A 27942-nucleotide genomic window follows, 5' to 3' on the forward strand; every position below is an offset into this window, starting at 1 on the left:
CGAGCTCGTCCAAGATTTCCAAGTTTATGTCTTTTGGAGACGAAAATATAAATCTTCACACCCATTTTTCAAAGTGGTTCTGGCGATAAAAGGACGTTTTAAGGACTTCATTCTTTTCAACAGCCGAACAAAGGACTAATATTTTTGCAAGGTTTATTTATGTGGACTTTAAAACCTTGAACTTTCGGGGTTTAAACGATATAAATGACCTTACATTCATAGTTTGCACGACTGCAATCATGTTGCCGGTGTCGTTCAGCAGCTGCGGTACTAATTCAGAGGCATTTTCATGGTCTGTTGCCATCTAAACTGCTGATTTACACATGGAAATAAACCTTTTCAGTCAGGACACGAGCAAAACAATGAGTTTAAAGGTTTGAGATCCGCAGAATGAATCTGACTGATGTTTTCAGTGGCTCTGAAACTCCTTATCTTTCAGAAAATGCCTTGTCGGTATAAATGTATAAATTCTGTGTGTAAGCACTGGCTGGGATCCTGACTATTTCTTACCCTGAGAGGTCATTGTCTATGACCATCTTCTGCAGACCCGTGGAGATGCTGCAGCTTGCCTCAGCAGGAGGCGAGCTCATATGCTCTGATGACTGTCCAGGTGTCATCTGGACACTTGAGGGGTTAGACAGAGCTGTGTTCACTTCCCGCAGGATCCGGGGCAGCGGACCCAGCTTGGAGGCGCCACACTGAAAACAGAGACACAGTTCAGTTTTGAGCTTAATTAAATATTATTCTGGTCCACTTTAGTTGCAGTATTTATTGGACTTGATGCAAGTGTTACTCGATTGAATTTGACGTCTCTATGTTTTTTTGTAGAAGTTATTTTCCCCGTGCTGTGCAACTCTCTTGGAAAACACACTAAATAAATAATAAAGCAGGCGAGCACGTCTGACTGACTGGCATATCAACCAGACTTGTGAATTATGGAAAGATAAAGTTTCAGATGAGTGTACTCCTCAGGAAAAAAAAAACAAAAACTTTCAGTCTTTTATCTAATGATTACCAGCTTTTCATCTGCTTCTTTGAAAATCCATTAATGTGCTTCACCCAGCCTCTAAGGCTCCACAGTGTTTTCTGGAGCACTGTTTATATAACAGCAGTAATACATTATTAACCTCATGTAAGATAAACATCGTAATTATGAAATCTAGAACATATTATTATCCCTACAGTACATCGTTATATAGCACTGATAGAAATCAATGCATTACAATAAGCTATACACTGAATAATGCCAATGTGCATATGAATTACTACTCTTAAAAGGTCAAGTGTGTAAGATTCAGTGATCCACATCAGGGAACTCGTTCCAGTACCTGGTCCATCTGAGACACCACCTCTGAGAGGAGGGAGTGCAGAGTGGACAGTTCCCTGCCGAGGTCGATGTATCCCTCAAAGCCTGCTGTGTTTGAAATTGTCTCTGGGTTTGAGATTTCGAGCAAGAAGCGCTGCATGTTTGTCCACTCGTGCTCCAGGAACTGGTTCATGAAGGACATGTACTCCTCCTTGTTACCAAATCTGGTGGGAGATTAAATAATATTAAAAGGAAATAACATTTAGTAACATCCTATAATCCTTCAGTAGAAATGTAGGCGTGCGTGCGCGGTCCTGCAAACTCACTTGGTGAAGTTGGCCAGGTTTTGGGTGACTTTAGCGATGAGCGTGAGCGTACGTGCCGTGCGGTCGTCGGGATATTCCTGCATCAGATTGAAAAGTGACGGCGACATGATGGCAGGACAGAGGAACCGCAGGAACAAAGACGCGCTGATCAAACGCTCGCTGATGTCCGGTCGGCCGCGGTTACTGCATTCCTGCCGCCATGACGCGAAGACCTCTTTCAGTTCTCTGGGAAATACACTGTTAAGAGTAAAGGACACAAGTTTGGTTAAAAAATATGTTCGTGTGTGGCAAAAATGAACTTTAACACAGTTTACCAAGTTAAATCTGAGAAAATTTAAAAACATATGTATTTCATTTAACAGCTTTTTCATAGTTAAAGCACAAAAGAAGAAGAAATGATGAGACCACATTTCTGTTTGAAACATATGAAACACAGCTTGAATGGGAGACTTAACATGATGAATGTCACTTTCAAAACATTCAATAACAAAACACTTTAATCTTTTAAAGGCTGTAAATAAAACTGAAATCAATGTTGGGCTGTTGTGCAGAGACCTGCTCCAAGGGCACAAATTTTGTCACATAACTATGAATAATAAACCTGTGTTGATGATAAAGTGTCTTTGGTGCTCTCACTTCACTGAGGGTTAAAGTCATTTTTCATATTAAATGTAAACAATCTCTAATCCTGAAAGTAGATTCTACACTGATGCAGAACACAACCACCATTACGTCTCTGAGAGATGATTCAAAAGTAAATAAAAAGTAACATTCCGTATTGCCGTATGACTCAGAACAGACATTTTCTTCATTGGATCGTTTGAATTTACTGTGAACATTTAACAGCGTTCCCGATTACTTCTCATTTTATTTGTCGGCGGCAACGACAGCGCAGCTCACACTGCACTGATTGCAATTACACCGCACAGGTCTGTCTATGCCGCACATGACAGTGTGGTACTGAATACTCAATGTTATCCATTCTCACAGATGTTCATCATCTACCACCCACTGGATTTGTTCTCAACTCCAGCTTGGTTTCTTTCATTTCAGCCACTTTCCCATCACTCCATTCTAAGTAGTGAAGTACTCGATGAATATGGCTCATTCTTCATTTTTAGGCTCCTTTTAAAAGCACACACATTGTATAATTGTACACTCTAAACTGTTCCCTGCATGAAGTACATTAACATTATGTATAGACATAAGTACGACAACTGTGTGTGTTATTCTCATTTACCAGTATGAGTTGATGATTTTGCAGAAGGCCAGCTCACAGCACATCTTCAGGTTACTCTGGTGTTCCGGTAGGTCTCCTGAGGAACATTTGGACGGATCCACCTCACAGTTCTCATCTGACTCATACAGAGCCTTGATGAACTCACCTGATACAAAGAGAATGAGACGTAAGAAATTCAGGAGCATGCAAGGGTTTATCCGTCCATTTTCTACCGCTTTATCCTCCACAGTCTCAGCTGACATAGGGCGATAGGCGGGGTCACAGCCTGGACAGTTCACCAGTTCATCACAGGGACGCATGGAGACAAACAACCATTCATTCTCACACTCAGGGTCAATTTAGAGTGTCTAATTTACCTAATTCCCATCTTGCATGTTTTTGGACTGTTGGAGAAAACCCACACACACACAGGGAGAACATACAAAAGATAAATATCATCATGTATCTGAGGCACACGAACGGCACAGAAAACAGAAGAGTGATACTTCTAGTTTTGTTTGTGTTCATGATTTGAAGCAGCTTGAGGTCCATTTCACATGAGATGGAACAAAGGAAGAATATCAAACGCATTGGGAACATTGTTAAATAATGTCTTTGTGACTTTAGCAAGGCCAAAATACAAACTATTTTTCAGAGCAGATTGCTCTTTGAAAAGCCTTTTCTGTTACCTCCATTCAGGTAAAAAAAAAAAAAAAGACAGACCTCAACTGCTGCAGTCTGAGTAAGTGAACAACCTCTAAAAAAGGAGCCAGTCTTAAGTTTATTATTCCACTATAATCAATAACATTGGAATGGCGAACAGCAGTGTCTTTTGTCCCGAGTGGTCGATAGATAAGCTTGGCTGTCCTTGTGTTGCCCCAGTCACAATTTCAATAGTTTTAGCCAAATGTCAAACAACAGAAATGGCACCAAAAACAGTGATGCATAATTCACCAACCCTCAATGTTTATCTGCTGAGTGACACATGCAGCATTTCTACTTTAAAAGGTGCACGGCCACACACACACACACACACAAGCGCAGACCGGAGCATTAATATTAGCAGCATACAGGTGGTGAATGCCAGGAAGGATGTGTGGCGTTTGGAGATTAAAGTACTGCTGTGTACATTTCTGACTCAGGCGGAGGGGGGAGAGGGGAAACAGCGTACGGTGCATACAGAGTGCTTATTGTTAGCACTGAAGAGAGACAAACACACTTCATCTAACCTTGGACTAACTCTGTACAAGAGCGCAAGGTCAAATAATCTGCTTATGATAGTTGTTTTTTTTTAACAAATCTGAGCCTTTCTGCACCAGGACACTACAAATGACAACATTCAAAACAAACGTGAGTCGCCTTAAAACCTTCAAACTGAATTTAAGGCCCTGAACCTTCAGTGTTGGCTGTACAAAGAACTTTTTGTTCTTAATCAGTAAAATGAGTGGGCAACAGCTTATCATGAACCATCACTCCATGAAGTGATTTATTTTTTGTCTAATTTTGCTCACTCACGTCATGACTGATTTGAATAAAGTGGCAAAATTCCACCTCCAAATTATTCACAATTTGTGCCGTTTCTTTGTTTGGCTGTTGCTGTGTGAAGACCTTTGGTTCGTCACAGAGAATAAACCAAATATTTCGACATTACTTTTTGAACAGAACTATTTCTTCATTTTGCAGGTGAAATGAGAAGCCTCTGAGACCAAAACCCAGACGACGAAGAGTAATCACTGGAGATTCTTTCAAGGAGAGGTCTTCTACTACTACGCAACTACATTCAGTTTACTGATGCCGCAGGTAACCAAACATTAGCCAGAGTCTGGGGATAAACCAGCTCAGAGGTCACGGAGAACACCGATGAAAAGATACGTCGGAAACAAAGGCGGACAAATAAGCAGGGTTGTTGTTTTCTTGCCCCGCAGCTTGCGGGAGATTGATAGACACGCACAAACATGGAGGCACACACAAGGCCATATTTACAAGATTGACACACACACACACACACACAAAAAAAGTACGGTTTAGATTTGTTCCAAATCGATGCTCGACTCACCGAGGGCGTCCTGCAGGTACTTCTGTCCAACCAGTTTGAGGTATTCCTCTATGGCCTTTGTGGCCAGTGTGTTCTCTCTGAAAATAAGGTGCTCGTTCTCCCCGCAGCGGTCCACCTCAGACATCATCAAGTCTGTGAGAAAGTCCTGCAGAGCAAACAGCAACAAGCACAAAGAGTCAACTTCAAGTCCTGCAATCCCATGGGATTATTCTACAAGTGAGTTTCTAGAAATGTAAAGTAAAGTAGGTGGAAACATGCAAAATGGTGATTTATTTGTATGACCATGATTTTTATGTGTCCTTGAGAGAAAGACGGTCGGAAATCAGACTTGTTTTTGATAAGGTTTAATCTGGTTTTATCCTGTTTTGTTGGCAATGACATTTTATTATTGCATGCATTAAAAAAGAACAGGAATAAAATGCCCCTTACTCTGACTGTGTTAGCATTATTAGGGCCCAAACGTTGAGGCCCTATTATTTTTGCTAAAAAAATATGATTCATTTTCCTCTCCTTCCAAAGGAAACACATTTTCCACGACATAAATATGCACAAAAACTTGTGAAGACCAAAATTTGTGAAGACACATACATAACACTAATTAAATTGTCTTATATTTGCACACACAACAATCAGTGATGGTGAATCTAACTTCTACATTAACCCATTCATAATACACACCAGTTGTGGACTCACAGACTGGACACGGGAGCAGTGGGCAGCACATATGCACATGTATACTAATGCCTAGCAAAGACGCCAGATACTGAACCTTGCTCAGGGGCAGCAACCGTCCAGCAAACCCTCAAGTTACAAGCCCTATTCCCTCCCTCTTGGTCACTGCATATCACCACCCAATGGGCACAGGAAGTAACAGAAGATTCCTTCAGGCTTCTTGTAATTGGGTGGCGTGATGGGACATGCATTGGCGCTTGCAGCCCTAGTTCAAATTATATAGGAATAATAAAAGATGCACATTTGCAGCTGTGAAAACACTACATGTTGATTTTAAAATTTGAATTCTGTACTAATATTCGTTCTGTGTCGATTACTTTTACTGACATTCTTCCAACAGTTTGTTGACACGTCTCTTTCCCCGAAGTGGTAAACATGATCGAGTCAGAAACTCCAGATATGTCAGAGTCTGACAGACACTGCTTTGTTCCTCACCTAATCACCTGCTGCCCTCTGTGCGCTTCCCACTGAAACCAGCCCTGTCACCAGACTGTGCACCTGCTCCCCATCACAGAACACATTACACTCCTCCTCAGCATCTATTCTCTCACATTTCTTGCCCCTCTCTCTCTCTCTCTCTCTTTTTCTTTTTCAAGTTAATCCCTTTGGCATGAGCTATTTGTAAAGACTTAACTTGGCTGAGCCTGACTTTTTAGCTCTTACACGTCTTTTTTGTCGAGCTGTTTAAAAAGGATTGATATTAAATAACTTTAAATCGTAGCTAAACGACAGAGTGGGTCAACAGAATCTGTGTGTGCATGTAAACTATCCTCATCCAACAAAAACTTACAGGAAATGTTGAAGTTAATACAAACAGCCCAAATGTAAATGAAAACACGTGTGAAAACTCTTAAGCTCCAGGCGGCAACCAAACAGTAAAGATGGATGTGTGCCAGGGAGCCAAAACAATGAACTGAATATGGTTCCTCGAAAAAATAAAGAGCATCTTGTGATAATTCTGTGAGTCAAGGGGCTTGCTATATCCCAAAATAAAATAAAAAGTATAGTTTTAGGTACATAAACATGTATTTAATGTACCTCAATAATCAAGTATGGCAGTTAGTGACCAGTCAGTCTACAGCGCCTAATGCCTAATACACCTGTTCAACTACACATCATTGCAAATATCAGCCAATCAAATGGGAGCACCTCAATGCATTCAGGCATGTAGACATGATCAACCTGTGCTGCTGAAATTTAAACCGAGCAACAAAAAAACAGGGTTTTAATAGACTTTGAATATTTTGAATGTCTATTTTCCTCTAAATAGGGAACATCGTTTAAAAAATGGACACCATGTGCTTTTGAAGAAGATCCCAAAACTAGCGATGAGACCATTAATTCCTCAGATAAATGTTCAATGACGTTGTAAAAGTGACTTTCCAAAAGACTTCCATTCCAATTGATTTATTTTTCGCAACCAGCAGAGTCTCACCCTGGCAGCTCGTCACTTTATTTTTACCAGCAGATGAAGCAGATGGGCTACAGCAGGAGACGACCTCACTGGTCACATTATTAGGCACACGTTTTACCTGAAGTAGAGGATAGTGAGTGGAGATTATAATAATAATTTCATTTGTTTGGACACTATTGTGACAATTTTTGTCCATGTTTAAGCCAACAGTATGGTTTAGATGCTTCACCTTCACTGAGTCATGAGACAGGTGGCAATAATTACATTTATCGCAACTCAGCTTCATCGGCCGCATCTGTGCTGTGTCTCAACAAGGACTCACGACTACTTCTACAATGTGACAGGTTTTTGACGCGAGGTTTGACCAGTAAATATGCACAAAGAATAATTCTGTCATTACAATAAACAGAATGGCAACAAAAAAGTTTCTATTCATACGACTCTTTGAATCTGACATCTCCCAGACAGCGATGGAGAAATACATCATCGCGTTTACAAGCCGACAAATGAAAAATGATGACAGCAACACTTTCATATAACAGCAGCAGACATTCTCCTTTGTTTTCATTCAAATGCTCAGAGAGTGATTTTGACATCGGTACAAAGACTGAATGAAGACATAAGAATGGCCACTTACACAACAGCAGAAAAACACAAGTAACAAGAAAGGCAAGTGACAACACGAGCCGGTATGTTATAGCCAGGAAGCTCAATGGCGACAAAGTTTCTATACATATCATTTTTTATGTTTTTCATAGGAGTGTGAATGACGATTAAATGATTAGATACCAGAGCTATATATCACTAATCAGGTGAATATAAACATGTGGAGACAGACACAGACCAAAATCCCAAGTTTGAAAGTCAGTCGGAGATGGAAATGAAGCCACCTGGGGATGACTCATCACATGTTTAGATCCCTTCACCAAATTTGTGGGTGTGCTCTCATGCAGGTCCCCTGGCAGCTTGTTAAACTTGGGGGAACCAGGGTAAGCAGCCGGGGAGCGAAGGAAAAGTGACAGAAGTATGGAGGGGAAGGGAGAGGAAGAGAGACAAGAGTGATGGTTGAGGAGGCAAAAAAGCAAGCAACAGAGCCTGTCAGACAGTTTCTGGAGCTGCTGCATGCAGGAAGCTGTTATCCAGCTCATCAAAGACACACTGCGGGGAGCCAATCACCCACTGATGTGGATCAAACAAAGTCATTCTAATTGTGTGTCTGTACATGCATTTCATTTACATTAGCGATTAGAGACGAGGGATATGTGCCCTGTAAGAATTGTAGACATTCACACTTTAATGTAACACGGCGTTGAATCAATGGGGATTTAATAGGGCTTTTCCAGCACTGGTTAACATGACAAGACCCTCTAATGTCAATTTTTATATATGTATATAGTGAATGATTCATTAAATGCATGGTAAGTATTCATTCAGACACATCTAAATCATGGCTGCCGCCAGCTGTTTTTTTTAGAAATCACATCATTAAGTGAGCTAGAGATCGAGTGTGTGCAGTGAGGAGGTGTCAGTTGACTGCAGTATAAATCCATTTAAGTTGAAATAAAACTGCGGTATAAATACACCTGTGTCTGGACAGTCCGACGTGATGACTCAAAACCTCCGTCATGAAGACAAAGGAACAACTCAGCAAAAAAAGTAAGTGGAAAAACCACTTCAGGGGATTTATATAAAAGTTCTGAGCCACTAAATATTCCTTGGAGTACGGCTGAATCAATGATTATTATGAAATGGACGATAAGAAGTGAGACAAGCCATCAAAAGACTTTGGGTAACTCTGAAGCAGGCACGGGCTCGACGGGCTGAGACTGGGGAGACTGTGTGAACAACAGCAGCTGGGTGTGTATGAGAATTTTTAGCCATAAGTGAAAACCACAGTTAAAAACCTCAGTTACAATTAGCAGGAAGGCAAGTGGGAGAAGTTCACTGCTCATCCTCATGAACACACAGTCTCCAGTATAGGATGAATGTTTGTATCTGTTTCAACCTGCAGTTATTATTATTTTCCCCATCCGACCCATAAAAGACTTCGGAGGACTCGGGAAATACAACGAAATCCTGAAGGAAAACCTGCCGCAACCATAGACGGTATATAAAAATGGACGTAGTCTTTCAGGTTGAAAAGTAAAGTCCAGGAATAGTAAATGGCCTTTGGGGCTTCTATAGCGCTTTTCTAGTCTTGATGACCACTCAAAACTGCTTTACAATAAAGTTTTGCCATCTATGTGCAGGGCATTTTTCCATCACTCATCATATCCGTCGTCAAAGGAAGTCAAATTGCTAGTTTCTGCAAAAAAAAACCTGAATAGAAGCCTAGCTGCAGGTAACATCTGTGAATTTCTGGTCAAATTGTGAACGTCAAGGCTTCAAAATGGAAGCAACTACGCCCATGTTTGTATACAGTCCACAGTTGCGGGACACTGAGCCCAAACATAGAGACAAAGCTACACTGGAAAAAAACTATGTAGTCAGAGTCCAGAGAGGGAAAACTGTCAATCGTTATCAATGTAGTATATATGCAATAAATGTCAACATTCCCATTCATGCCAGCAACATTAGAGACTACAGTTTAACAGCTTTATTACATTCATTATAAAGAAATCATCTTGTATAATCTCATATTATTATGTTAAACTCCAATGGACCAGGAAAGAGATGATGGTTATAAATAAAGCATGACCGTCTGTGCTGCACGGACTCCTGTCATTAAACCAGAGGTCTTTTTTTAAAGACCATTTCATTCCAACTCTGATCTTCCCTCTAACCTCGACCCCTTTCTGACTCTCCCTGCTGCCTGTCTGCTCCACTCCCCTTATGTGGCCAGTAAATCGGAGCAAATCCAAGCCTGATTAGAGAGGACGGTCGGATGAAATGGAGGCACGGAGAGAGAACGAGGGAGCGATAAGAGTAAGACAGAACTGAATGATTTCTGCCAGCAGCCTAAATAAAAATGTGAACCCGGCTACCTCTAACAGTAATCCTTGACAGTGAAAGGATACAGATATAGACAATGGCAGATATACGCAGGCAGGAACTTATTACAACACATACAGGAGATGGAAGAAAATTAGCAGAATCTTAATAATAGTTCTTTTGATTGCCTTCTAGGTGGCAATAGAATTTTTTTCAGCCTGACCTTTTCCTCATTTTCTTTTCTTATGAGGTTGATTTCCACATTATGTTGACATCACTGCGAGCGGCACCTTTGTGAAGCATGTTACAGACTATAATATAGGCACAGCGGTGCTTGGAGTGAAATGTTAATGGAGCCTGTTGGCATACACGCACAGTACACTAAAAAGTTTTACTCTGATATCACTAAAAATGTCCATGATCGTATACATATATACATGTACATATACATAAGGCAGTTCAGTAATGCTGTGTTACTTCCAAAGACTCGCTTCACTTAACAATCCAAATGTCATATTACCATGAAGCTTAGAAACAGAACGATGACTCATGGTAATTACATAAAGATTATTACACCACTCTCCCTCATCTTTCTCTGAAACAGAGGCTAGTTTGTGTGACTCCTCCCACGTTGAGGAGGAACTATATTGTAATGGTAAACAAGCAAACCGTGTAGAGGTGAGCCGAGCTGGGACCATGTTGTGGAAACACGCCCTGGGTCTCCTAAAAGTGAAATATACTGAAACCTATGGCTTCATATAAATCGATGTGAAATCTACAGTGTAGCTATTTGAAAAAGGGTGAGGCAGTAATGTTCAATGATGTAATAAAAGTCAGAACAATCACGTCTTTAAAAGAGACTGGTGCTCCCTTCTTATCCCTCGCATCATCCTTAACCCCCCCTCCCCCCCTCCCTCCCCGCCACAGTGCTAATAAGGAGAAGTAGAACAACTCTCTGCATCGCTGCCACATCTCATCAGCCAAACAGTGCTTCAAAATAAAACATTAAACTCCCTCCCCAGCAACGAGAGCAAAGTCAAAGTAGGGTGCTAGGAAGACAAGGGTTGGGGTGGAGGGGTAGACAGTGCAGCGTGATTGATCAGATTTAACAAAAAGTAGGAAACAGTCCAGCTGAAAAGAGACCAGGCTCCCAGTAAGAACTCATAAAGTCTAGTCCAACAATGTAATCAACACTGGGAACAGCTTTTTGTGTGTGTTTGTGTGAGTGTGTGCGTGTGTATCTATTCGACACATAAAAAATATGGGCTCTACATACAAAAAAAAAGCTGGACAAAGAACAGTGGTGTTAGACACAATTGCTGCCCAACTGCTGTGTTTTGAAAAGGCTGAGTCTAGGAAGGAAAAACAGCTAAATTCACTTGGTCACGTTTATGCTTTGTTTTTTTTGCACGTGTGTGTTTGTGTGTTTCTATGGCAATGTAAAGAAGACAAACACAAGAGGTAGAGCAGAGCAGGGAAATGCCTTAAAAGGAAGAACTACTAATATTTTCTTCTAAATACAGCCTAGTCAAGCTGTCTGACAGTATGCAGATGTCTCAAGCTCGTTTAAACACCACTGATGAGATCAATTTAACCCCTGCATGGAAATCAATGCGTTTTATGTTGCATTAAGCTGCCGTAATGGCTCTATAAAGCTAAAAACATTCAAACAAATTCATACCACTGCTTGCTGTTCTTTCAGGGCGTCCTGCTGCTATATTAGTATTTAATAGTATTACGTATATTATGATGTGTATTTGTGGATATATCCAGTACATATCAAAGGGGGAACAGGTCATTTTAAAGGATTTGGACCAGGGTTGGGATGACAAATGACGAAACATTGTCTAGTTTACCAACATACAGTACTAATGATTTATTTTGAAATGCCATGGCAGGGACAGCCTGCATCTTTCCAGCCATTCCAGGACTGTTTGAAATCAATAATCGGTGTCATAGATACAGTAAAGTCTAAAGGCGGAGGATCACTAAACTGAGCATACACAGAAAGAAATCCTGTTTAATATTAACAATTTCGACAGATCAATGGGCTTTATTTCCCAGCCTTGGACAACAGCTGAGGTAATATTCAGCAGGAGGGAGTAGGAATCACTCCATCGTCCTCCAGTCTCCTCATCTATCCATCTCTCTCTCTCTCTCTCCCTCTCTCTGTCTCTGCATCCCCTGGATTCCTTTCCCCTGGAGACTGGTGGCTAGTGTTACAGTGTTGAGGCCCGCGGCTCTTCCTGTGAAGGTCACACCGCATTGACGGAGATGACCGGAGGACGAATGGAGATGCAAGCGCTTCCTCCCGAGGCTTATCACTCAAAACAAAAACAGGAACCTCTGACTTTGCTGTTAGTGCTCATGATCATTATGAAGATACGTTTGACTGGAGGGGCTCTTACAGCAAGTGTCATCAGCTTCCAAACATCATGTTTTCTGCCTCACTCGGCTTGTTAACTGTGTTAGTCTGTGTGCATTTCTGTGCGGCTGACAAAATAAATACAACGTTTATGTGTATACAGTAGTAGTATGTGTACATATGAGGTCCTATGTTGCATATTTGATTGATTATTTAACATAACATAAGAGACCCTTCCTATTCATCTTATTAAAGCCTTCCTTTACGTTAAGATACATTCACACATTTCAATGCAGTTTCTGTTTTATTTTAGCACTAATTAGCATTGCACACAAAGTAAAGCTGAAGCTTATTAATGTGAGACATTTAGCCGGTATTAATTTAAAACAAATGGACCAACTTAGAATTTGAACTTAATGATGGTCGTACATGTAAAGCAAAAGGAGGCAGTATTACAGTTGACCTTGAGGGGCACATGAATATCTGCACAAAATGTCTTTGTAGTAAAGCTTATTTTACTCAAAACAACAAATATCAGACGTCAATCACTTTGACCAAAAGTCAAGGTGACTGCTTAAAGTGCTGGTGTGTAACTTCTGTCACCAAAACACTGCTTATGTTTTAGAGAACTGGTGTTAATTCCTTCACGTATAGTTCGCCGCCATCTCACCATGTCGCTTCACAAGCGTAGCTGTTATGGTTCCGCCCTGCCTCAAATGCATTACTCTGTGAACAGTGGGAGGCAATGTAGCCACAGACACGGAAACAAAATACCACCATAGTGAGAAACACGGATAGGGTTGTGTGTTCCTGATAACCCTGATTAACACCGAGCGTATCGCAGATGACACTTTTGCACAAGTGCATTTTGCATTACCGCAATTACGCTACGGTTTGTGCTACCGTAAAAATTCCAATGGTTTCTGAAAGCAGAAAAGTCAACAGAACATCAAGTTATTACGGTAATTTAACTCGAGCTGTTTTAGGAAGACGGCGAATCAGAGTCTTAGTCACCAGAGAGGACAGAGTTGGAAAAATGCCTGTACATAGTTTCAATTTTTTGTGGAGTGGAGTGTGTTTTATACTGTTCAAATTTCCAATTTAACATACAAAATCTGGTGTTTGTTTTTCTTCATTTTAAATTGTTAAAACAGTATTTCAAGAAATTGTCAATAACTGCCAGATATTGAAAGTTATTCTGGCAAACTGGGCAAAAAAAAAGTCCAGACGGATATTTTAACACAATGGTTTGAATGTGACAGATATTCTTTTATATTTAAAAGTTACATACTAACGCTTTAAGTCAGTGAGATTCATGCTATGGTGAACTGACCAAATCAAAATACCAGCATTCCAATCCATTGTGGTAGGGCTGAACGATGAATCGAAATCTTTTGAAAACGCATTACAGCCGACTGCGATTTGCAAAAAATTGCCAAACGTGTGTCAAAATATCCTTTTAGATGAATTATTGTCTTGATCTACACACATCTTATTCTACAGACTGAGGAGAACATCTTTGTTTCTCACAGATCTGCACAAATATCACACAGTAATCCTTTAAAATACATTTTCCCAGAGAATGAGAGAATAATGATGTACAAAAATGTCATCCAGGAGAATTGATACTGTTTTTAAGTGGCAACAGAGTCACCGAGAGGTTTCTGGAGTGAAAAGTTTCCCTCTGCTGCCTGCAGCTCTTGGGCTGCGCACATCCACACCCTGATGAAACTCGGTGCTGTTGTCTACCACATTCTCTTCTTTAGTCTTCACTTCTGTTTTTACCTGTACCATCTTTTTCTTTTCACCCCGTGTGTCTATTTTCACCTCTCCTCCGTCACTCCGTGCTGTCAGGTGGATGGGCAATAACAATCCCGTTGGAAAATATTCCCCAGACAGATGATGCGTCACGTTGCGTTTGTAGTGCAAAACGGAGCAGGAGCAGACTGTGAGGAGAGCAAGTGCACTGATGTGCCTCATTTTCATTTCCTCTGTTGCTTCAAACCTATTTGAAAGATCTATAGCCTTGTGACAAGCTAATGTCTACTGTACTCTGAGTGACCTCTGTTTCCCTCCCTCACACACACACACACACACCCTGCTCATCTGTCTCTTCCATCATCTTCGCTCTAAGAAGGTCCACCTTTTACATATCAATGATAAAGTTCTATTTTAAATCTAGATAGGACATATATTTATAATCTGAATGACCAAAGTCCATCTCAATGTTCTGTGGTTTTACAGCAAAAACAGGTCAGCTGACAGCAATGCTCAGGCCAACATCAGGGAACAGACTGCTGCACTAAATCCTCCACCTCACTCTCCTCGGCTGCCGTGTCCTCCAGCTTACAATGACAGTGCCCACCGGGTGAGTGTGCCTGGCTCCAGAATCCAATGCCATAAAAAGGAGAATGAGAAGGCCACTTTGACTGAGTTTCGGAAAAACTCCTGCACAGTATGTCATTTCTGCCACTAGGGGTCTCTTAAAACCATAACAAAAGATCTACGTTTGATGATTTCGGAAAGCATGGGATCATGGGAATCGCTGTGCCGTTGTCTCGTTTGGTTCACCTGTGCATTTACAACAATGAGTAGCCGTGATTTATTAAGTGATAAATACACATGAGAAAAGTGTCGGACTAGAAGTGCCAAATAATTCCTTCCTCGCACTGATGTTTCAAGGGGATTTGACCTGAAATTTATAGCGAAGACGGAAAAGAGGAAGTGTGTCATAAAAGGTGACCAAAATAAAACGCCCCATTACCTTGAATGGAAATGTGGGTTTCGATGGATTTAGAAATTGATGCACACATTTTTGACTCTACACGACAAATCATTAAACATCAGTCTCATTATTTTTAAATATTACAATTCATAAGTGTTACATATAGAGCTGCAACTAACGATTATTTTCATAATCGATTAATCTGTCAATTATTTTCTTGAATTAATCGTTTGGTCCATAAAATATCAAAATTCCTTAAAAAATGTGGATTGGTGTTCGTCAAACCTGGAAATGATGATGTTCTCAAATGTCTTGTTTTGTTCACAAACCAAAATGGTTAACTTTGAATGATTTCTTTGTTATCCAGAGCAAAGAAATGAAGACAATATTCACATTTAAGAAGCTTAAACAATCGGAAATCTTATTTTAATCATGAAAAAAGCTTCAAACTGATTAATCCATTATCAAAATAGTTGTCGATTAATTTAGTAATCGATTACTAAATTAATCGTTTCAGCTCTAGTTACATATTATATCTCAAATAAGAGTGCATTGAAAGCACATCCAAAAGAGGCTGTGTGATGGTTGCATTACTGGGGGGGAAATTACAGCAGAAATATGTGTTTCCTGGCCGGCAGCTACGGAAACAAAACCACCAAGCAGCTTATCCTTGTTGTTGGAGCTCTGCCTCCAGGCAGAGGATATCATCCATTAACTGTCATTAAACAAGTGTGTCCTACACACACAGCCATAATAATAGCCGGTTTATGTATCAACACGGCTGAAATAACTTCAAACAGCAAGAGTTTTTGTGTTGAAAAACTAATGAGAGTTCATAAGAGAGATTGAATCGAAGGAAAAATCACATTGCAGGAAAACAATCTGCTGGGGGGGTGATGACTGATTGGTTATTACAAAAAAAAAAAAGGTTGCAGAATTCCTGACGACTCTATTTAAGGCACAGTTTCAGAAAATGGGAATTGCTTTTCTCTGTTGTTTGAACACCATGAAATTATAAAGCACCTGGGGCTGTTTTGTCATCAGAGCAGACGCAGACTCTTAAACTGTCTACAATGGAACGGAATCTTAAAAAGAATCTGGTGAATCCCAGATGTGGAAGTACCATATACCGAGGAAGAAAGAGAGAACGAGGACATTAAATAACAATAATTGCAGCATAATCAAATCCACGAAAAAAAAAAAAAAAAAAAAGGAGTCCCTGTATTGATAAACATGTCACACTCACTGGCCATTTCCTGGGACACGAGCGATTCGCTAAAAGCCGTGCTAAAACACAGCCCGGAGACATACGCGGCGACCAGATCCCTTCATGTCATGCTAATAAATCATCTGTCACACCATATTACATACTTATGACAAACAGTGTGCCTGTGCGCAACAGCTGTGGTGTCACTGATGACAGCGCCAAATGCATTAACAAGATGCCAGTGTGCGACATAACTGAAGGAATGCCACGAGCCGACATCACTTCACCACAGATTGGATGGTGAAGAGGACAGAAACTCACATTTTCGGCTACTTCAGCAGGGTTGTTAGTTTACCTCGCTGTGAGCTGTAACACATCGGAAAAAATGCAATAGCATAATAATAATAATAATAATAATAATAAGAAGAAAAAGAACGCCAGCCTCCTGTGGCGTGCGACCATTAGGATGAATCCTCTGCATCCTAACAGTCAGTGTAGCTGAGAGGAGCAGCTGCAAAATTAGAACCACGTCTCGCTTAGGGCCAAAACACACGAGAAGACTGGATCAATAGCACTGAGGATTTCAGCCAGGAGTGTACATTTTTGGATGAAAGAATGGTGATTTTTTTTTTTTTTTTTTTGGCTTGTTATTGTTAGCGTGGAGCCTCTAACAGAACTGTCTGGATGTTCAGACATAACAGCATGTCCTACAGGGGAACGAGACGGCACCGTGACCTCACAGCACAGCAGAGCGACTGAAACATTCTAATGCGTGGATTTCTCGGTTTGATTTCAGCTCATTTCGTTATCGCTTCAAATTCAAATGAGATCAGTCAGCACAGTCTGTTACATTCGAGCTGTCGCCAAATGAGTTTGCACAATGTGGATTAAGCCGATCGGATTCCAAGCAACTCTCTCTGTATACCAGAGTACAAAGGCATTTGTGAATCTGTCGCCCAGTGAAATATCAGTGATTCTTTATACTTTAACCCTAAGAACACAGAGCCTTTAAGCTGCTTTTTTCATTACTATAGTACAACATAAAGAGTCTATAAGAATGTGCAATATAGAGAGTCTTATATCCTATAGGCAATCTGATGAAATTATTATAATTTTTTTTCATTTTCACCAAATATATTGGTATATAATTTGGAAATACGTCACAACTCGAAGTTCGCTTCGAAAAAAACAACAAAAAACTGTATATTTTGTTAGCACTTCTGCACAATTATTGCTACTTTGAAATGAATCATAACTTTGACTCACATAAGACAAAAAACTATAAACACATACCCCCAGGAAGGAACGAGGAAGCACAACAATAACATAGTATAGCCATATAGGTGCAACAGGTTAGAGTGGGACTGAAAATGCCATGAGGACAAGTTTCAGAAGTGGATTCTACAGCTAAAGAAACCTGGAAACTCAATCTAAAAAGGAATACAATCTAAAAAGAAAGTGTCTGAGGGCAAAGAGAAATGCAAATAACCACTAGTATTGCTTTTTTCTTGTCACGGGGAGCACTGAGTGCAGAAACAGGACTGAGGGCAGACGTGGATGTCACATTACTGCTTTTGGACAGGTTGGTAACCTTATGTGGGTTTTCTTTTTTTTTCCATCTCTGCCCTTTGACAGAATAAACACTTCTCACAACTGGGTAGCAGAAGGGTGGTTTGGTAATTACCAAGGATTCCTCAGGAGGACGACAGAAGCTTTGAAAAGAAAAAAAAAAGAAAAAAGGATTCTTTTTATAGTTCTTGTTTCAAACCTCAGCCAAAATGTGCACTTCATACCAGACACCACATACTGTAAATATCAATGTCCATGTCACGACACATGTATAACCTGCTAGTATCTCGTGATGATATGTAAGTGTATGTATGGAATTAGCGTCTGTGCATTGATGCAGGGCGTCGCTCTGGCCATGCTCGGCGACTCATCCAGACAGTAATACAACATCAGTAATGACATCTCCTCAGAGAGCTTTGGCCTCAAGACGCAGTCAAGCATGAAAGAGAGATGAAGGAACACAAAGATGGAAAGGGAACAAAAGAGGAGGAGTGGGTTGCGCAACGGAGCGGAATATTCAGGGTGTAATTATTTGCTGACGGGCGATAAAATGACACAAGAAGGAGCAGAAGCCTGGGAGGTGTTACATACTAATGGCCACTGTAACTCTCCCCCGATTTGCATCTCATAACGTTTCCCACCTGTATACAACTGATTAAACACCACCCCTGCTGTGTGAAAGAGAGAGTACACTGTGTACTTTTGTGATTATCTAAGTGCAAGTATAATGCATAGTTCTATTTTATAACTGAATCACAGAAGTAGAAATCCTCTGGCTCATGGACTCGGACGTGAGACGGGTTAGTGAGACAATTAAACAACACCAAAGATGTCGGTATATAACCAAAGGGCTTATTAAACGTTCACAAGGAGACAATAAAAAAAAAGGCTTATTGGATTTTTCCAGAGTTTATCTTCGCTCAAGTAAATAGCTTGTTTCCGTAATTTAACGCATCCTATACAAAAAAAGAAAAAAGTTAGCAGCACAGGAGAAAAGATCTTCCATCAGTGGATTGTAAACGATCAAACCAGACAAAATTGGCTAAGATATTTGTGTATAAAACATGTAAGCAGTAGAGGAGGATGTCATAATCAGGCCTTGGGAGTATTTTAGGATAAGTGGTTTGCTGGTGGGGCTGTGCGCTGTGTTTTTGGCACGGCACGACTGGTTTATCTACAGAGGCTGAAGGAAAAAACGTGTACTCAAGTGTGCGCGCGCTAAATATGTCAGACCACTTCACAGTGAGTTGAATGATAAAAGTTTTGTTTTTTTTCTTTTTTCCAGAGAAGGATGTTGCAGAAGCGGTTGAGATGAATCGCACTTGACGGCAGCTTTCATTAATTCTTTCTGTATACGTCAGTCCACACAGGCTGCTGCTGCTCGCCGATTATTCTGCAGGAAACTGCGCTTTGTATTTACAGCCGCACAGAAAATATATTAGAAGGAATTTTTCATGGAGGGAACACATTATTTAAAGAGTCTCTCAATTACGAGCCAATAACATTTTACATGCAGCGCACACACACACACACGTCCTCCTGCTCGCAGGAATATTACTTGGAAGAAAACATTAGGGTAATAAATAAAAAAGATTGTGTGCTTTTATCAGAAGGTGGGGATTAATAGAAAGTAATTAAGGACATGACGAGTAGGGGACCCTGCCCTCGTCCCATCACTCTGCAGCTATCTGTGCTCCACCTGAACCAACAAAAGCGGCGGCGCTGCGCGGCGCTGTGTGCACAGACGTCACGTCTTCCGCGCTAATCAGTCATCGTCGCGCTGAGCCGCGATAAAGCCAGAGAAAGTTTTTCAAAGTCCTGCCGAGGCGATACCGTCAAGGAAACTAAGCTGAGGCACAAGCTGCCCGCTGCACAGTGACAAAGCAGAGAAGACAAAGAAGCTGATGATGCAGTGATGAAAGACGCCCGCACGCAATATTTCAATGAAAGCCAACCGTTATGAAAACAAGTGGCTGTTTCCTGACAAGCAGGAAATATTTTTTATATTAATAGTGCATGAGAAATGCTGTGGAAATGAATCATCAGTATTAACCAGCTGTTTAGGTGCTGCAACTAATAATTATTTCCGTGACTGATTAAATTCCTGATTAATGACATGATTTATTAAAGGTCCAGTTTGCAACATTTAGGAGGGGTTTAACGGCAGAAATGAATGAAAATAAGACCCAGAAGTATGTTTCTGTCAGTATAATTACTTAAAAATTCAAGTCATTTTGTAACCTTGTACTTAAGGGAAGGGCCTTGCTTAATGGAGGCCAGCATCTTGCAACCCCATGTTTCTACAGCAGCCCAAACGGCAGCAAGTAGACGTTCTTTTTGGTATGTAAAGGACACCGTACTTTCCCTGACTTAATTGGAAAAAGAAGGAACATCTCAAACCTGAGTTTTTAACCATTTGTTTGGTTGATTAAAATAAGATATCATAATAATCTTCATGAGAATTGTTGCATGGCGATATTATAACGCTTTTGAGAAACCAAGTATCGAGTTTTCTCACTCAAAGGTAAAATGCATCTATGTTCAGTGCATGGTCCATTATTTGAGTCTTAACAGTCTGCTGTCCGACTAATCTCCACCTGCCTGCGGTGCTGGTGGCTGAGGTAGATATATTGTACTTCTGCTTTGAATCGGTATGCCAGGAAGCCATTGCAGGGGATACGTAAAGGATTAGCTCGAGTTAAAAATGTAATACAGGCTGGGTGCAGCCGAAGGAAATCACCTTTCCGTCTGTGTCTGATCTGTGCTATGGCTGTGGGGGGTCAATAGTTCAGAGTACGAGCAAGAGGCAGAGGAATAGTTAACCTTTGTGCTATTGTATAACAGCTTGTCTGCACGGCACGGCGAGATAATGGTCAGGTATTGTGGTTTTGGGATCCATTATCTCTCCATGGAGAGCCTGAATGTGGGAAAAATGAAAATGAAATCATTTCTACTGGCACTAACCTTGGCCTTGCCGGTGCTTTGTAGAATGTGGACGAGTGCGCACGCCATCTCCTCCTTGTTCTTGACGCTAATCCCGGGCTCAAGCACCGAGCATAGCAGCATGTAGTTATTGGTGGTGTATTCTGCAAACTCCTTGTACATCTCCATGGGAAGGATGTTCATACTCTGATAGCGCGCCTTGATTCTAATCATAGGCCCCGATGTCTTGCCCTTAGGGGGGGTGGGCATGCTGACTGGATACCACTTCTCCACAAACTGTCGTCCGGTAACGGCTGCGACAGGGATGTTGACGAGTCCAATGTAATTGTTTTTATCTTTCTTCTTCTTCTTGTCTGTGTCCTTGTAGAGGTGGGCTGTGATGCTCTTGATAGCGGGAAGGTTATTAAACTCAAAGTGCTCTCCCCAAAAGACATTGTCAGTCTTGAGCTTGCATGTGGTGCGAGCATAGAGTGAGTCATCCAGACACAGCTCACAGAAGTATTTCTTTTTCCCTGGCAGATCCTTGGCCTCGATAATCCACAGCCTCAGCATGTTCTCCACCCGGCGGCTGTTGTCCTGGTAACAGAGAAGATGATAGGCTAGGGTTTATTGAGGTCTTTAAGAACAATTTTGCCAATACCACTGAAACCTTGGAGGTAAAAAAAAAAAAAAAAAAAGGGAGATCAAAAAGACTACATATGCTTTTATTTAGTTAACTTTGATCCGGTAACGCCTCAGAAGGATAGAAAGTACTTTAAAACACATTTTTGTAAACAAGAAACTCAATAAAGAAAAAACCCCAGATAAGAGTCAAATTAAAAATGTTAAATGAGAGGAGGATACTAACAGTACTTCAGACATTTTATGAAATCAATATTAAACCCTTTCTGTTTCCAAATCTGCAGCGTTCTATGAAATCTCACACATGCCACAACCCATTCTTATGTCATTAATGGACTCTTGCTAAGAGCAGGACACATTTTTGATCCATTAGTGAAAATGAAGAGGAAAAGAGCGAGAGAGAGAGCGAGAGAGAGAGAGAGAGAGGAGGTAATTATTAGAAAGAAATGCCAGAGACTCAAATACACAACGATGCAAAGCGTATGAAATCTCTGCTTCCTCTGGTGCTACTTGGAGGAAAATCAGAAATACTGTTCTACTGTATGTACCTGGGGTATGTGACCGGGTAGGAGGTGAGGAATTTTGAGCTCGTGGAAAATGAAACAAATAACAAAGAAAAAACATTTAATTAAATATAAATTAGAGTAACCTTATCTCTCATTCCGCTATACCAGTGTCTGAAGTATATGTGAGGAAGAGGAGGGTTATGAGAGTCCGTAGCTGACTTGGCTCGGCCTGTTTACACCACTGTATTTTAACGTTAACGGAGATAATGGTGTTACTTGGAGAGCTCCACTGCTCTACGTACAGCATGTTAGACATAAACCATCTCCTGCACAATAAAACATGACCTTTTCCTTTGTACCTTCTACGTTCTCTCCTTAAACTCAGCCACCAAACCCAATTTAAAGAAACATATATAAACTAATCAATCAAATATCGGACGGTGTGGGTGAAGAGGGTCACGCGTCACATTCAAATACAAAGTAAAAGTTTTTCCTTTTCAGCTGGCAAATGTCAGCGGCTTTTTACTGACCCCACCAAAAAGGCTTTAGCATTTACACAGCCCTTTAAAAAAAAGGGTCTCTCGTAACCGAGGACGGTTATGTCACATTCTTGCACCAAACCTCAAGATGAGGCGACTCTCCCTCTAGTTTCAGGCCTATTCTCCACAAATCTGTGTGGACAAACCTTTGCTTCAGACACTGGTAATATGTAATGGGTTTCTTAACAACACACGGATGTCAACAGAGTATAATTAAGTCTCCAAATTTCACTCCGTTACATGTATTGACACAACATTAAACTCCTCATTGTAAATGAAGGTACATTAACAGCTGCTCCACGCTGTCATTAGAAATTAAACCTGGCCATGTGCATCTCTTCATTCTCACATAATATTATGTATTTTACAATAAGCACCAGCGCATAGTGATAACACCCATATTACCTCTTATCATAATTAGCCCTAATTATCTTCTTACAGCCGAGATGAACTCGGCAGGTATAGCACTTATATCACTGTGTTTCACGTGCATCTGGCACACAGCTATGCGGCCAGAAGATGTATTTTTATTTTTATTTTGTTGTGCCTTGCTCATGCTGTATGAACATCTGCTTTGCTTCTACTAAGCAGCGAGAAAATAGTCATAAGGGCGAGGTCATGATACAAATACTGGCCAAAACCAGAGTCAAACAGATGGATTTTTGTCTGCCTCATGGCTTAATACACTGCCGATGCTGTCCCTTTGTTAGTTCATATAAACTCTACATTATTCGCTTGTTTTCCATTTGCCGTATGTACAGTAGATGTTGGTACAAACTCGTTACATTTCGTCCAATTTCATGTTCTATCTTTATTCCGGTGCCAAGTCTTTGAGCGGAAGTAGCGCTGGCAGAATTGGCCGTGGTAATAGCAGCAGTAGCAGGTGTGGCAGTCAGACAAGTGTGACAATCTGTTTAATATCTCTGACACTTCCTTATCTATCTCCTAAGAGTTTCGGTATCCGCTTCCAGTTCCTGTGTTTTCTGTGCCAGGGAAGAAACTGCTGCTTTTAATCTTTCAAAAATCAAAAAAAAAAAAGGAGCAAACAAACATGCAAAGCAAAAATAGAGAGAAAATGAGAGAGATACAAAAATAACGTCTTTGCCAACAGAGATGAAAAGAAAGTGGGCTCTTGCACTACTTGGGATTTTTCCCCCACCACAAAGTTTTATTTCCTTGATGAAGAAGCAGAGATATAGTGAGATTAGTACTATTTTCTTGGCTTGACAAGTTCGCCACTGTCTCTCTGCCACAGCTGTGTTTGCAAAGATCACAGATGGCATCGAAGCAGGAAATGAGGAAATCACTTTGGGAGTCTTAGACTCTGCTCAGACTGCGGGCAAATCAAAGATTTTCTCAAATCAGATGTTTTCCGGCAGATTGTCGATCGTGCTGTTGCAAGAGATTCAGTCAGATTTGTGTGTCCAGCCATAACAAACCTATCTCCTTGAGTGGCTTCGGTAACAATGTAGGTGTACCCACGTGGCTTTCAAACAGCGTCATCTCATTCTGGGAAAAGAAAATCACCCTGACAAGTAATGGTGCAGAGCTCCTCCACTGTACAGGGAAAATTCACCTTTGCATGACACCGGAATATATAGCAAACTCCTGTGGTGTAGTCATGGCCGTCCTTGCTGTGCAAGACTTAACAGCAGGAGAATGAGACGTACTTATAAAATCGGTTCCAGGCCTGATTAAGAAATGGAAATGTGCAATAAAAAAAAATCTACATTTCTTTTTTTTTCCTGGCAGTCTGAACAAAGCCTCTCTTCAAGAGATATACAGTGGCAGGAAGAGCACAGCTGGATGTAAACATGAGACTGTGTTGTTGTATTTCTTACAACACAATGTCAACACCATAGAGCGCCACTGTTTTTGTCTGCGTTGCAAGGTGGGGTTCGAAATTGGGACACTCGGCGCACGCGGTAATTAGCGCTGATTACTTCACGCGGCCTCATCACTTCTATTTACATACCTTGTTGGGCTGCACGGCTCTCCTCAGATTCTCCATCCATTTGTCTCTCTCGGCTGACGAACGACAGGAAAAGCATTTGGTTCCCGTGGAGGTGGTGACCTGCCGTGGCGACGCACGCACACAGAGAGAAAGAACAACAAATCCTTCAGCAATCAAACCAAGGCTACGCGCCAGAGACTGAGAGGAAGTGGTTTTTTACCAAAATTCATAAACACCACTTCTGTGGTGGCAAAGGAGCTTATTAAACACACACACACACACACACACGCACATGTAGCACCGATAAAAAACAGAAAACAGTGAAACTGTTATAATGAGCAATTGTGGTCTGGTTAAATAAAGGTAAAAACACACACAAATAATATAATGATGAATTAGCAGTGTTTGGGAATGACTGAATGGTGTGAATGAACAGAGAAGACATGTGACTGGGTGATGACTGAAAAACACTGCATGTGCTGTATGTACACAGTGAGAAGAGAGATGAGAAAACTCTAGTTATATAATGAGCAGAATAATAAAGAGTAGTTCACAATCACAATCACGGTTCACACTGCCAACGACTCAACAAATGACTTGCTGTGTTTTCCACAGAAATGTTATTTGGTGCTAACCACTACCACTTGTACTTTCTTTTTTTGTCCGTTTTTGATTAAAGAGCTGTATCTGAACTTATGGCTATAATTGGCCATCAGCAGAAGTGATGTGAGAGGAGCTGCTGTTTCCAGAAGTGTTGTTCTCAGTTGCTGATTCACAGTCCAAGTTTCTTTTAACGGTATATTTTCTCATTTTAGTATTTTATGGCAGTTGGCACCACGATACAATACTGAGTTCTTCTCTTCTTTCCTTTGCACATCTTAGCGTTGTGCCCCGAGGAGTTGAAGCTCACAGATTCAGTAATGATACACTCATCATAGACACATAAGGGGATACTGGTGAGAAATAAAATAGATTTGCCACCAGTTTTTTAATTTGTTCAATTTCTTTCCTGTTTGTGTTTGTCAGTTTGATAAGGGAAGCTTATGACAAAATTGAATTTTAATATAAAAACAACATTAATAATGTATAATTTGTTTTCATATGTGTTTGCATGTAATCAGAAAACTGAATTTCTCCATTCTTAGACTAAAGATAGAACTAATGACTGAAATGATTACTATTGAAATGATCAGCATGAGTCAGATTTTTTTATTTTTATTTGTAGACTTAGTTTCTGGGTAGAAAAAGCCAGTTACAGGTACAGATCAGACTGGTAGCAAACTCAAAATAAATTGGTCTTGCAGCTGGGAACAAAGCACAGCATCATAACTTAGCTGACCCGAATTCCAAAAGCAAACTAATTAAAAGTTTCCAGAAGTTTTGATCTTTAGCTTCTTCTCTGTATACCAGTGTGCGGAAAACAACTTTAAAAAAAAGTGGCAGCAGAAAGAACTGCAAACACAACATTGATACTGTATATTATTTTCTAAAGTTGTCATAGTGAGTGTTAGTCTCGCTGCCCTGTTACACACCTGCAGCATTCGTTTCCAGTCGTGTCTGTCTGGGTGATTAATGCAAGTTCAATATTTACTTGGCTTTTTGTCTCCAGCAGTTTCTGGGCGTTAAATGTGGCTCATTAGCAGGTAAATGCTCCATTTTATTCACATGCCTTTTGTTTTTGTTTGTTTTTTTTTTGCTGCAGAATACAGGACAGGTAGTTCAAAGAGAGTTTTTATAGACTAGCATCAGTATAAGCCTCAAACCAAACGAGTAAACCTGAAACGATGAGCTAAAAGCCACAACATAGTGACCTTTTACACATTACTTTATGGTATGATTAATTGCTGATGTATAAATAGCCATTGATACCGATTGATGTTTTGACTCATAACGCATAACCCACCCAAAAACAGCTGTTTCTTATGAACTGATGAAACAGTTTTATTATCAGAAATGACACTTATGTAACACATCTATCTTTATATCTGGAAAAATTAACGTGATTTTAAAGCCCTGGTATTAACATCCACCTTCAACGATCCAATCATATGCAGACAGCCTTAAATGGGATTGTTGTGTTCAGACCTGGCATTAAAATGTGTCCTGAACTGATGTCATGACTGTTTAAAGAGTAACTAAACACCTAAACCACTTTTTTTTACGTTAAAACTAGTGTATAAGGTTATCTAATAATATTATTGACTGATGCAGGTCCAACTTTTGGTAGTTTTGTGTAAAGTATTTGAATTACATATTTTGTGTTAAAAATGGGTGCATGTACTGACTTCTCTGGATAAACATCTCCCATTACATATGAATTTTCGTATTAGCTGGCTCTTACTGGGCTGTCGTAACTGTCCCGGTTCTCCGTCACAAACCGTCACTAACCGTCCTCCTCTAGCCACCCCCCCAGAGACACAGCAGTGACTTCACTTGCGAGATTTAGTTGTTTTTTCCTCACTTGCAGCTGTCTGAACCCTCTTATTTGCTCTTGAGCATGTTTTACTGCTCTCACGACTTTTGACATAAATGTGACATCATAGATTGGATTCATGCCGCTGAGGAATGCGTTCACATGCTTCCTCGAACCACCTCCGAATATGGTTTCTGTGATCACATCTGAGGATACATTCAGGATGGGATTGAGAGCGTTCCGGCTTGTACCTAATGTAAGCTGCACATGAATGGATTGCTCGGGATGGATACTAGGACCAGATATGAATGGGGTCATACTTGTGGAACTAATAGTGCTACAAATAGCTCTATAGCTCTCCAGCAACATCAAATGTATATATATGTGTACAATGCATGTGTTTGTGTTTGCATGTGCGGTTTATGCATGAGCCCCGTCTCACCTCAAAACAGTAGTCCTGCCCGAGGATGCTGCTGTGAACAGGCTTGATGATAACCTCGTCCTCCATACTTAGATCCAGGGCTTCCACAGCGCTACTGGGGCTGAGCAGTGACTCATGGGAGCGAGACTCCTTCAGCCTTGGCATCAGATGAGATCTGAGAGAGGAGAAGAAGAGGCAGAGAACTGAGTCACCCTGCAGTGTCTGAGTACAGGACGTGTGTGTGTGTGTGTGTGTGTGTGTGTGTGTGAGCATATGCACTGCACATACTATCGAGCATTCATGGTGAGTGTGAACGAAGAGAGTGCAAGGGTGATGACAGGAGGACGCTCCACTCGCCTCAAAGTCAGCCAGTGCTCAACAGGGCTAAGAGCTCGCACACTGCAGTTTATCAACACGTTTTCTCGTTATTAGGAACATCTCTATATGAATGTCCACAAGCTTGAACACAGAATGGTCATCAAATGTAATTTTTCATTGTATTACATCATTATAACACATAAGTCACGTAAGTCACTCAAATATTAGGACAAACGGCATGATATTTATATCTATGTGTCATGTGACTATTGGTCAAAGCATGATTGATTGATCATGAATGCAGCTAGTTCAAGGTAGATAACAAGGCTGAGATTGCAGACCCTCCAGTATGGCTGAAATGCAATATATAAAACAAG

General features: G+C 40.7%; 1 protein-coding gene across 8 annotated transcripts in view; it reads right to left on the bottom strand.

Moving 5' to 3' along the window:
* LOC131445993 (disabled homolog 2-interacting protein-like) overlaps window positions 1-27942 on the bottom strand; it is a 152654-nt gene that overhangs the window by 13028 nt on the left and 111684 nt on the right. For all 8 annotated transcript variants that reach the window (XM_058616835.1, XM_058616837.1, XM_058616836.1 and 5 more), the window contains 8 exons: window positions 27269-27422; window positions 24435-24533; window positions 20815-21369; window positions 4908-5052; window positions 2873-3017; window positions 1633-1869; window positions 1329-1530; window positions 511-698 (listed from right to left, as the gene is read on the bottom strand). In XM_058616835.1, the coding sequence (XP_058472818.1) occupies window positions 511-698; window positions 1329-1530; window positions 1633-1869; window positions 2873-3017; window positions 4908-5052; window positions 20815-21369; window positions 24435-24533; window positions 27269-27422 (1725 nt within the window). The remainder of the gene's footprint in view (window positions 1-510; window positions 699-1328; window positions 1531-1632; window positions 1870-2872; window positions 3018-4907; window positions 5053-20814; window positions 21370-24434; window positions 24534-27268; window positions 27423-27942) is intronic.

The sequence above is a fragment of the Solea solea genome, chromosome 19 (genome assembly GCF_958295425.1).
Source record: "Solea solea chromosome 19, fSolSol10.1, whole genome shotgun sequence".
In the NCBI taxonomy this organism is placed as follows: domain Eukaryota; kingdom Metazoa; phylum Chordata; class Actinopteri; order Pleuronectiformes; family Soleidae; genus Solea; species Solea solea.